General features: G+C 35.8%; 1 protein-coding gene across 1 annotated transcript in view; it reads left to right on the plus strand.

The window, feature by feature from the left end:
• The window catches only part of LOC144445990 (neo-calmodulin-like), a 32,928-nt gene extending 23,639 nt beyond the window's left edge, over nucleotides 1-9,289 (plus strand). Inside the window, exons 2-3 of the mRNA XM_078135654.1 lie at nucleotides 5,977-6,213; nucleotides 8,015-9,289. Of these exons, the coding sequence (XP_077991780.1) occupies nucleotides 5,977-6,213; nucleotides 8,015-8,232 (455 nt within the window). The 3' untranslated portion in view covers nucleotides 8,233-9,289. The remainder of the gene's footprint in view (nucleotides 1-5,976; nucleotides 6,214-8,014) is intronic.
• Nucleotides 9,290-11,843: the final 2,554 nt, after the last annotated feature.

Here is an 11,843-nt window from a genome sequence, read left to right on the forward strand (position 1 = left end):
TTTAAATTTGCCATCACAAAATTGGATATTAGGAGCGAAATATGGTTACCTTTGCAAAATACTGGAATTCGTTTTCTTCCGAAAGAAAGGGAACTGCATCACTCTTATATATTATCAAGTTCAAGTCAGTTCAAGTCAGTGACCTTTTATTAGCTAAAGGTAATATTTAAATAACGTTATTTGAGAGATAGCTGCCTTCAATGTCAAGATCATTTGATGTAAATCAAAGTTGGACGTTTGACATTAACTAGGTCAACGGTCAAATTCAAATTGAATATAGCGTGAATTAAGTGACACAGGAAAACGAACGCTTTTGGTAATAAGTAGCATACGATGTCCTTAAAAGGCTCTAAAATGTGCAAGTATTAAATCCACATAAATGCAGACGTGACCTTTACCAGGATATATTGTACGAAAATAGATGCTTTCCCGCACTTACTCAAGTCCACGCTGTCAAATTTACATCACTACAACTTTAAGGTGTTTACGTTACAAGTTGACAGTTAATGTTTGTAAGTCAAATGTTTTGTAATTCCATTTCGTCTTTTTTATTTTAATTACTACATCAAACTTCACCAGCATCTATTTAATATATAAAGATGGCGGAAATTTCATGTACATCTGTTTTTGAACCAGATCAAATTTGAGTCATAATTTTTCGTTCAAAAAGTAATTCGTCAATGTCAAACTTTGATACTTCTATAGTATATCGTTAACGCTACAGAATCTACGGAACTGTACATTCCAGCATCAATCCTTATACAGATGTGTTATTGACGTGCCTATAACCTGGAAGAACGGGTCATCGAACACGTCTCGAGTTCTTGTTACACGTACCCCGAAGATATTTTTTTTCAAAACATGTTGAATTTGTTTAATATTCGGAAATAATTACAGAATCAACGTTTATTTGGCAATGCTGTGCAAGGTAATAGGTGATGTCAAGAAAAAGGCCCTGGCGAGGTTTTTACTTCTTTGACATCAATATTCAGGCGCACAATACTACTCCAGACGAATATGTGTACTAAGGATACATACTATACCTTAGATTCGATTTTACCCCATTTTATAGCATTACATTAATAATTGAAATTTCTATGATTTTGGTCCAAAAGAAATGTTTGATAACAATTTTTTTTATTGACCGAAAAATAGCAATTTTGTTAAAACTGTACAAGGAAACACTCTGGAATTTAAAATGAGCCAACTAAAGGTGAAAATCAAATTAAATAAATAAATTTCTGACATTGACGAACTATTTTGTGAACGAAAATTCGTGACACAAACTTGATCAGATTTCAACCAAACACGCACTATATTTACGTTTGAACAAATGTAGCCATTGTCGTGTATAAAGATATACGTACTGATAAGGTTTTAGAAGATTGCCTTTAGTATAAAGTCTAGGCTAATAAAGGGGTTTACAAAAAGTCGCAAACGAACAAGAAGTCGGTCAACAAGTGTGGCAGCAAAAATAATTCTTGGTATGGAGGATATCAACTGTTAATATGGATGTTGAGGCCAAGAATAAATGACTTATACAATCGACATGCCTTCATTCGTAGCAAACGGACTAATACTCAATTGAAAAGCTACTAAGATATTTAAATATAAATTTTAGAAAACAATGGCGGGAAAACATATCTTAGCTTAGCTTACTAAAAATCTATCAAGATAAAGAAATGTCGTCAAAAAAATTACGCGGGAAATATTTTCTTGATACCATGAATTTGAACAATTTCACTTCCTTGAAACAAGGTTGTGTGCATTGGAATTGCTTCACTAGTATATAACAGACATGTACTGTTACAAAAAGAAGCTTATAAACCTGCCAAGATATTGAAACATCAGCGCGAAAGGCATATAAATAGAACAACACTATAAACTGACTGTAACCGCAGTACAACGCATTTGACACAAATCATTACTGATGTCAATGCAGTGGTGTATATCCGATGGGATTTCTAGTACGTGAGTAGTTTTTCCCTCTCGTTATAAGTTTCCCGGGTAAAGGTTAGATGTATTTTAAGGTTATACACGGTTTGAATTCTCACCAAATCAATGTAACTTGGGGCTGTCCACCAAGGGTAACGGCACTGCTGCGAGATTTAAGCTCTATAGTGAAAATATTCGCCACTTTGTATTTTATGAAATTGCGAATTTGATAATTTTTTAGAAGAAAATTTTGATACTCGAACTTTAGGAAAGTTGACGTCTTCAACTGGTCTAAAATAAAGTCAAATATGCCAACATTTTATAGAAAATCTGCACACAAAAAATCATGGCGGGAACTGAAGATACTTTCAAAATGAACTAACTACATTGTATACATGACAATGAACCGAGTTCTATTTATAGTCAACATTCAAGATATTAGTATGGTGTGTATTATGTGTATTTAGTGTACGGTTGTACACTAAATACACATTTTAGCGCGCATTCGATTTCGTCAAAGGATGAAATCGTCCGTGTGTTTTGCTTTTAGATAGAACCTTCGTGAGCCGTAAAGGTTTATGTAGTTACGTCTACTTAGATTTTAACAACACATTTGGGAATCCAAACATTTCGGGAAACAAGTCAGGTAATGTGCACGACGGTCTGATGCCACGGGCAACATATAAGTTCTGATGTCAATGTATGTACATGAGGATTGTGTCGTGTCGTTGAAATCAGTAAAGACCATATCAACGTTAACGATTTTGATGAGAGAACGTTCTGAATTTTACTATGCTCTATAATAATCTACAAAAAAATATGCCTCATTATTGATTATTATATCGTTAATAACGTGTTATGATATTTGTAATTTGACAGCTCATCAACCCATGACCACGAATATGAAACTCGGCTAGTAACTTGTATTTTTCGTTCCTATGTGAATGAGACAACGGGGCACCTAAACGTATTAGAATAAAGCCCTGATAATACAATCAACAAAAGAGGAATAGTGGCAAGGGGTGGAGATTTCTTTCAGGAAAAGAAAAGACAATGGGTGTATATATTAATATTAGAATATACTACCAGAGAGAATATAACACACACGTAGATACATACATACATACATACATACATACATACATACATACATACATACATATATACACATGTATGTATGTACACACACAGGCAGACAGACAGACAGACAGACAGACAGACAGACATTCATATCCATATACACCTACACTTACATGTACATGCATACATGTAGCTTTAATGGGGAAAGCGCGTCTTTATATAATATATTCCTCAAATTGACGTTTCCTCTCGCTAATGGATGTACACCAAATTTTCAATATAGTTCAATTATTCTACAGTTACATACATAGCCCAGGGAACGTTGAGAGAGGTCGATATTTTACGGAAGCGGAAGCGGAAATCGATTCACATTAAAATCGATTCTTCCATTACTTGTCGATAGAAGATTACCGAGATGTGATTTACGTTAAACAGAAAGCTGAAAATGACTGCAGATGTATGAGCAACACTTGACGATTGTACATTCCAAAACATTAAGCAGTATGCCGGGAATAAACAAGATTTCACGGTTAAAATGTTGCTTCACGGACTCATGCCGCATGACTTGGCGATTTGGAAGAAAAGGCACGCCATATCTGCACAATAATGAAGGTTTGATTTTCAGGAATTTGATTTCTAAATGTAATTTGAGAGGCTTAATAGTTGTTGTAGCTTCTAATTCTTTCGTATGTTTTTTTTTTCGATCATGGCGAATCAATACTTTCCCTTCCAGTCTGTAATTTCTTGGTTCTTGTGAATTTGTGGTTATTACTTTTTTTTTCTTATCAAATTACGTACGGTTTTACAAACCGTTTCATCTTAGTGTTCACTGGCTCTGTAACACAACCACACGCAGAAACCAATAAGAAACTGCGCATTCTACACTTAAGGTCGCAATTTCTTACTTTAGGCTACAGTTTGTCTAAATAAATAAACCATTAAATGTGTTGCAATTACTAGAAACAGACCCACCGGCGCCAAAGTTTTGATGTCTGCCTTTGATCTCAGACCACTATAGAGTGTCTGAGCGTAGATGAATGCATAGTGGCACCTCATCAGAACATTTCATTGTTCAGACAGAATGTTTCAAGAAACTGTATTCAGTAAGTCTTGCTACACGTACTTTAAAGTGTTGCAAGTGTCTTTTCTTATTTTTCTTGTGGTGTTATCAAACAGACCAGTGAACACTATTAACGTGCAATTGCAACGGGCTGTATTATCCTAACTACTATAAAAAGGTTTTAAACTCCACAATAACAAGCCTCTTTTTGTTTATTGTCAACTACCACTATCACAGTGGTGACGTCAATTTGTTCCTTATATTTCAGCGTGTATTCCGGGATGTTATTCCTGCATTTTGTACAGTGATCCCCAGACCACTATAGAACTCTGAAACTGATCGATGTTAGCTGAAAGTGGGTCCTCGGTTACAACAGACTTTTAATACCACACATAATGCGTATCATCCCCGGGTTGAGATCTTTGCATTCCGCATATAGTAATATATCAAGTTCCTTTATAATGAGGTGTTCACCAGAAATTTGGAACTGTACGCATGAATGTTATTAGAAAAAAAGAGTGATGTTTACTGTGGGAATGTTTTGGTGCTAATCCAGCCATGGTAGGATAGTGACCGTCGATGTACTGACTGAAGAAATGTAAAAAGTATTGCAGGACATCTAACAGATTTCTTATGTCCAACAGAAACGAAGTAGATTTAGAGTGTCTGTAGTAGTGTTAATCTCCAACAGTGAGTTTTGTTATGACTTAAGTAAACAGAATATAGACACCGATATCACGCGTATATGAAATTTGATAGTTTATCTCACTAGCACTGCAAACAGAAACACTAGTACATTATACCTAAAATCAAGATAAAAAGAAACAAGACGAGACAAAATGTATCACTTTATGTGTGAATTTACTATCATTACTTCTGTTTTGTAAGTCTGCAAACGTTGTCGTTTGAGGCATAACATGGTACCAGCAAATTGACTTGCTCAATTTGCCTCGTTTCAATAGTAATTACTAGTGAATCTTAATCGGGAAGACAAGCTAGTGGCGACAGCTGTCTATATATTGTGATTTTGAGTGTTAAATATATAGAAACAGGTGTTCATATGTATATATATATATGACATTGTTCATATATTATCTATTTTTGTTTTCACTCGTGTCTGCCAAAATCAGTGTTATTACTCAGGTCGGTTTCATTAGCTTTCCAGAATACTACAGGAACCATGTACATATCCAGCAACATTTACCCACAAAACCTATAAACCCTGCCTATGCTCCTTTAAATGACCAGACATTTTTTACGCGTTTTTTACAACATGAAGTAACTTTTAACCGACACACGTTGTATATGTGGTGTTTCAGTTCTTTAATTAAAGTAACCAGAGGTTGGTTTTTATAAGTGATGTGACTCCAGTGAAAATACCTACCTGCGAGGCTCAACCCATAATTCAACTACTAGTATATACTAGTAAAGCATAATTTTTAATGTCGAGGCATGCCGTCGATGGTACTGATATTCCGTCGTATCGGCTGTTATTAGTTCACTAGGTAGCCTATCATTGGTGTCATTGACATGTTAGCATACCTATTATAAACTATATCATCAATATGTGTTTACGTATACGTGTTACGCCTAAACACCAGGATTGAGTTCTGCCAACAGCACGAGATGGTGAAATATGATTCGGTGATAAGTCTAGACTGAAAGATGATCCGTTGAGGGCGCTATTTTCAATCCTGTCCACAACAAACAACATTTGTAAACATGGAGGGGAGGAGGCGAGAAGTGATAAGGACGCTGTCGATGTATTTTAGAGACTATACTAAGTGCAGAAGAACAGGTATTTTTTAATCAGCAACACAAGTTACGCCCTAGATACGTATGAACTCAGGTTGTGGCTCTTCAACTAACATAGTTCTATCATTCTATTGATACCTTTACAGATCGGTCAAAAGATGATCTCTATCACGCATTCCGAGAATTTGACAGAAATAAAGATGGTTACATAACAATTGACGAATTACGGCGAACCATGAAAAAGTTAGAGGAAAATATCACAGAGGAAGAACTCCGAGAAATGATGAAGGAAGCAGATCAAGACGGTGATGGCAGAGTGAATTATAAAGAATTTGCAAAGATTATACGAGGAGAAGATACAATGGATTCATATAATCATACAGGTATGTTCAGGGTTGACGTTCTACGATAGGTTAAAGGGGTTGACATTCTACGATAGGTTAAAGGGTTGACATTCTACGATAGATTAAAGGGTTGACATTCTACGATAGGTTAAAGGGGTTGACATTCTATGATAGGTTAAATGGGTTGACATTCTACGACAGGTTAAAGGGTTGACATTCTACGATAGGTTAAAGGGGTTGACATTCTACGATAGGTTAAAGGGTTGACATTCTACGATAGGTTAAAGGGTTGACATTCTACGATAGGTTAAAGGGGTTGACATTCTATGATAGGTTAAATGGGTTGACATTCTACGATAGGTTAAAGGGTTGACATTCTACGATAGGTTAAAGGGGTTGACATTCTACGATAGGTTAAAGGGGTTGACATTCTATGATAGGTTAAATGGGTTGACGTTCTACGATAGGTTAAAGGGTTGACATTCTACGATAGGTTAAAGGGGTTGACATTCTACGATAGGTTAAAGGGTTGACATTCTACGATAGGTTAAAGGGGTTGACATTCTATGATAGGTTAAATGGGTTGACATTCTACGATAGGTTAAAGGGTTGACATTCTACGATAGGTTAAAGGGTTGACATTCTACGATAGGTTAAAGGGGTTGACATTCTATGATAGGTTAAATGGGTTGACGTTCTACGATAGGTTAAAGGGTTGACATTCTACGATAGGTTAAAGGGGTTGACATTCTACGATAGGTTAAAGGGTTGACATTCTACGATAGATTAAAGGGTTGACATTCTACGATAGGTTAAAGGGGTTGACATTCTATGATAGGTTAAATGGGTTGACATTCTACGATAGGTTAAAGGGTTGACATTCTACGATAGGTTAAAGGGGTTGACATTCTACGATAGGTTAAAGGGTTGACATTCTACGATAGGTTAAAGGGTTGGCATTCTACAATAGGTTAAAGGGGTTGACATTCTACGATAGGTTAAAGGGTTGACATTCTACGATAGGTTAAAGGGTTGACATTCTATATAGGTTAATGGGGTTGACATTCTACGATAGGTTAAAGGGTTGACATTCTACGATAGGTTAAAGGGTTGACATTCTACATATTAGGTTAAAGGGTAGACATTCTATGATAGGTTAAAGGGGTCATAAGGATGACAAACTGGTAGTTATTTGGATTTTTTATTCATAAAATAACGCTACTAAGTGTTCCTATTTGAAACAATAATTTGAAAGAACATATACCAAGTTTATCTTTGTAACTCAATAAATTGCAAAAAGCTAGAAAGTATCTTAAAAGTTTGTACGTACAACAGCAAGAATCCCCCCCCCCAAAAAAAAAAAATGTTTAGCAATTGATTGATTTGCAAACGCATGGACTTGATAAACGTTGTTTCACATAGGAAAACGTAGTAGAAATTCCAAAATAATTAAGCATTTGTCATCCCCTAAATTCTGCATTTCTAACACTGTGTGTGCACTTGTTATTGTATTTTAGTGCCATGCATTTACTTTAGAGAAATATCTTCCATTTCTCGACGTGACGACATTTTGTTTAGAAATATTTGTAGTTAAAGGTACAAAACAGATTCATTTAAAGTAAGTTGTGGGAAAAGAATTAAAATAGTTACCCCCCCCCCATAGATAGATAGAAAGAAAGAAAGAAAGAAAGAAAGAAAGAAAGAAAGAAAGAAAGAAAGAAAGAAAGAAAGAAAGAAAGAAAGAAAGAAAGAAAGAAAAATAATAGAATAAATTGAAAATATATATTTTATGAAAATAATGTCATAAAGCTGTCTTTTCTGTGTCGTCTGCCGTACATAGTCACTGATACCGGGCCGAGATGTCTGATGGATGTCTTCGAAGATATGGACGAAGATGGTAACGGGTATATCACCATTGATGAACTTCGTCATGCACTCAGAAGAGTTCCAGATTCGTACACGGATGACGACATCGAAGACATGATGCAAGAAGCAGACATTGATGGAGATGGGAATGTAAACTATGTTGAGTTTCTAAGAGTGACTCGGAAACAATGACCACCACAGATAACGGCGGAGAGGACGATACTTTATCAGCATGCGTGTGCTATTTTCAAAATTCACATTGGTGGCGCTTTCACTCATGCAAGCATGTGTTTGATATCGGAGTCATGATTAGCATATATAATGAGTGTGATTTTCTCTGCTTTGGAATGCCAATCTTTACTGTCAGTCGGAATGTGTGTAACTGACAGCTACGTAACCATGACGACTTTTTCCAGAGGAAATGGACTTCGTTGTGCCGGATATAATGATGAAGATTTCCAAAATATTACTCCCATCATGAATATTTTGATTCGAATTGCATGATCTTGATGGGAATTCTTGACATTGCCTCCCTTTTACAATCACAAAGGATATGACGTCATGTGCTTCAAAGCGAGGCTCTTGACCTCTTGACCTTGTAAAGTCGTCGAATGTCAGACTCCTATATTAGTGGTCTGAGTTTAGCTGGAGTCTTGCTGCAATTGTTCCGGTTGCAATTTATGGAATTGCGTGTTTACAGAGTTTTTACTACATTAGAAGTCTTCTTTCGTGACCAACTGATAAAGATTAAATATAATCGCACAAGAGAAAAGAAAACTCATTTTTTTGTGAGTTCTTCAGACGCAGACGACAAACTTGGATCAGCAGCCTCGCTTTCACTTCAAAAGTGTAATTTCCGGTTTGATTGTGTGACACATACTAATATTCCATGTTGGCGCCAAAGGATGTTGACAATTTGGCGGGAAATGTTCGTTTGTAAACGTCAACTACCTTGCGACCAATGAGTTGATAAAAAGTTCAGGATCTTGATGATTTACCATAACAATATTTCAAATGTACTCGAACCAATAAAACATTCTGGAATATTCAAATGTAAATTAATGAAAAAAAATTACAGTGGAAGCTACGATATGTAGCTGAAGACATTGTAAATAACATTTTTTCTACAAGTAATGCATACAGCGTGTTGTATGGAATATAGCGGATTTTGACGCATTTGACAATAATAAGAAATAGATAATCTGGTATGTCAAGAGATGGTCTGTAGATAACCACCATTGCGTCTTCCATCCTGGCTTGTTTTTGTTTGTTTGTTTGTTTGTTTGTTTGTCTTTTTGTCTGTTAGTTTGTTTTTACTAATTATTCTGCTGTTTGTCTTTTTGTCTGTTTGCACTAATTCAGTTTTGTTTGTTTATACTAATTATTCTGCTCGGTGTGTTTGTACTATTTATTCAGAAAGTGTTATTCGCCTTCTTTAAATAATGACTCATACTTAGATAAAGCCCGTGATTATTCTCAATTCCCCACGATTTTTATATTAATTCCTCGCCGCGTTAATTTACCTTGTACGTACCGTGCAGATTGAGGGAATACTCAGGTTTAGTATACACCCGTACTTCACCTTTTTTTCACATTGAATAATAACGATGAGATGTGTGTGTAGTGTAATTAAACTTTCTTATAGACGCATGTGACATACGAAGGCGCAAGTATCAAGTTAGCCTTTCTAAGTGTTCGTTTTGACTGCCAATATTTCCTTCATTGCAATCGTTTCATTTATTTGTATTCACGTCAGTGAGCTTGCTGAAATTGTCTCTCAAAGATAGGTATTTCTGACCTGACCTGATTTGACATAGAGTTATGTTGTCAAGTTATACTATTATAGAACACTGGTTGCTTGATTTTTGTTTTGTTTTGCTCAATTCAACATCCGGTTCGAGAGGGTCGTATGGCTATAAGAAAGTGTCTGGTTTTTCTGTCTGTGTTTTGTCTGTCTCCAAAGGCAAAGCTACACCGGTATTACAATCGCCTCCAGTAACCATGAGTAACAATTGAACACGACTGGCTGTCGTACGTACGTATGAACTAATGTGATAAGCATATCCCAGAGAACATTCAAGAATCACCAGGACAATAGCCATAATATTGAATGGTTTACTACTAGGCATGTGCTACAGTGCTATTGGCGGACATTTTCTTTCTACAAAAACGTGAAAATACATTGCAGGCAACCGGACTTCTACCTTGGCTGTTTTGACCCTTAACCTTAGCTTAGATTCCTTCGCTGTTGTTGCAATTCTAGTGAAATGTCTTGGAATTGTCGTCCCACGTTTTGAGACATTGTCAGTGGATGGTTAAGGTCATGCAAAGATAGCGAAGGGTTCAAAGCTGTACTACTCTCACAGGGAACTGGGGCATATATGCGAAAATGACATTTATGGACAACTTTGATGTTCAATAAAAAATGATATAATGATGATATAAATTATTCATAAAATGTTGACCTTTTACCTTTAGCTGTTAACAACTAATTCACTAAGTGTACAAATAATGTGTTAATTGACCAGCTACACTTCAATCTTTTACCATAAACTAGACAGCTAATATTTACACAGGATATCAAAGTGTTGTTGAGAAATTTAACCCTTTCCTTACACTTAATGGATTAACAGACAACAGGTAAAGATACATATTGGGATTAAATTACACTCAGTAGTTATAATATTATTATCTTGATTGAATATCAAACAAAGTAGTAAAAAAATGTAAATCTTCGCACTTATGTCTCTAGCTCCCTGTGGTACTCTGTAAGACGTCTGCATTGAATGTGAGATATTTCCAGCACACTACAATAACTATATAGTCTCGTTTACCCATACTCTCACCGCTGGGGGCTCTGCCTACGAGACCTCCTCAAACGAGAGTCTGGGAAAACCATGTTCCAACTACCCCGCGATGGAAGTTATATAGTACATTTCTTCCAAACATAAAAAAATGGGCCTTACGAGGCCTGTTTGTTATACTTTATATATATATCAGTCACTTGAGAAGTGATAGTCTGTAGCGAAGGTACCCAAATCGTCCAGCCTACAATGTTGGACGTGAAATACTCCGAGACTACGAGACTGCAATAGGTAAAGAGAAGACCGATTGGGGCGGAACGACGCGACGTATTGAAAAGTCTGAAGAAAAGTTGACCTTCAACTTTCTGACAACAGTAACACTGTACATATATGAAATATCATACATTGTATATCTATGTCGAACTTTGAATCAAAATAAAGCAATGATAACAAACAAGAGAAAGTTGATTAACTTAAAATATATCTCGACATAATAGCAATGATAATCTTCCAAATTCAATATATTAACCCAATTAGGGACGATACTGATACTATTATACAATTAAGGTTATAGGACCCCCTCTACGCCCGAAATATGTTTCCTTTCGTTTTCAGATTGTATCACACATACTATACTAGTACGTACACCACTAAACCATACTATTAAACAGTCCGAAATAGTGTACATTACTTGGTTAAAATTTTGTGTGGGCTACCTTTGATTATCTCCTTTATATATTAGACCTTTAGTCCCTGATAGAAGTTTGCTGCACTTTTGACATACCTTATATGAGTGCATTTTTAACTTGACAGTATTACAATCAAATGTACCGTATATACCCATTGTAACAGCAACAGCTTGGGACAATATTGTCTATGTATATTTACTATGATAGGCTAAGGCACTTGATCTTCTGTTCTAACTGTATGAAAATTCAATTGAACCAACTTGCCTTAGTGTAAAATATGATTATTACCCAATAAATGAAAATGGACAAT

The sequence above is a fragment of the Glandiceps talaboti genome, chromosome 14 (genome assembly GCF_964340395.1).
Source record: "Glandiceps talaboti chromosome 14, keGlaTala1.1, whole genome shotgun sequence".
NCBI classification, from domain to species: domain Eukaryota; kingdom Metazoa; phylum Hemichordata; class Enteropneusta; family Spengelidae; genus Glandiceps; species Glandiceps talaboti.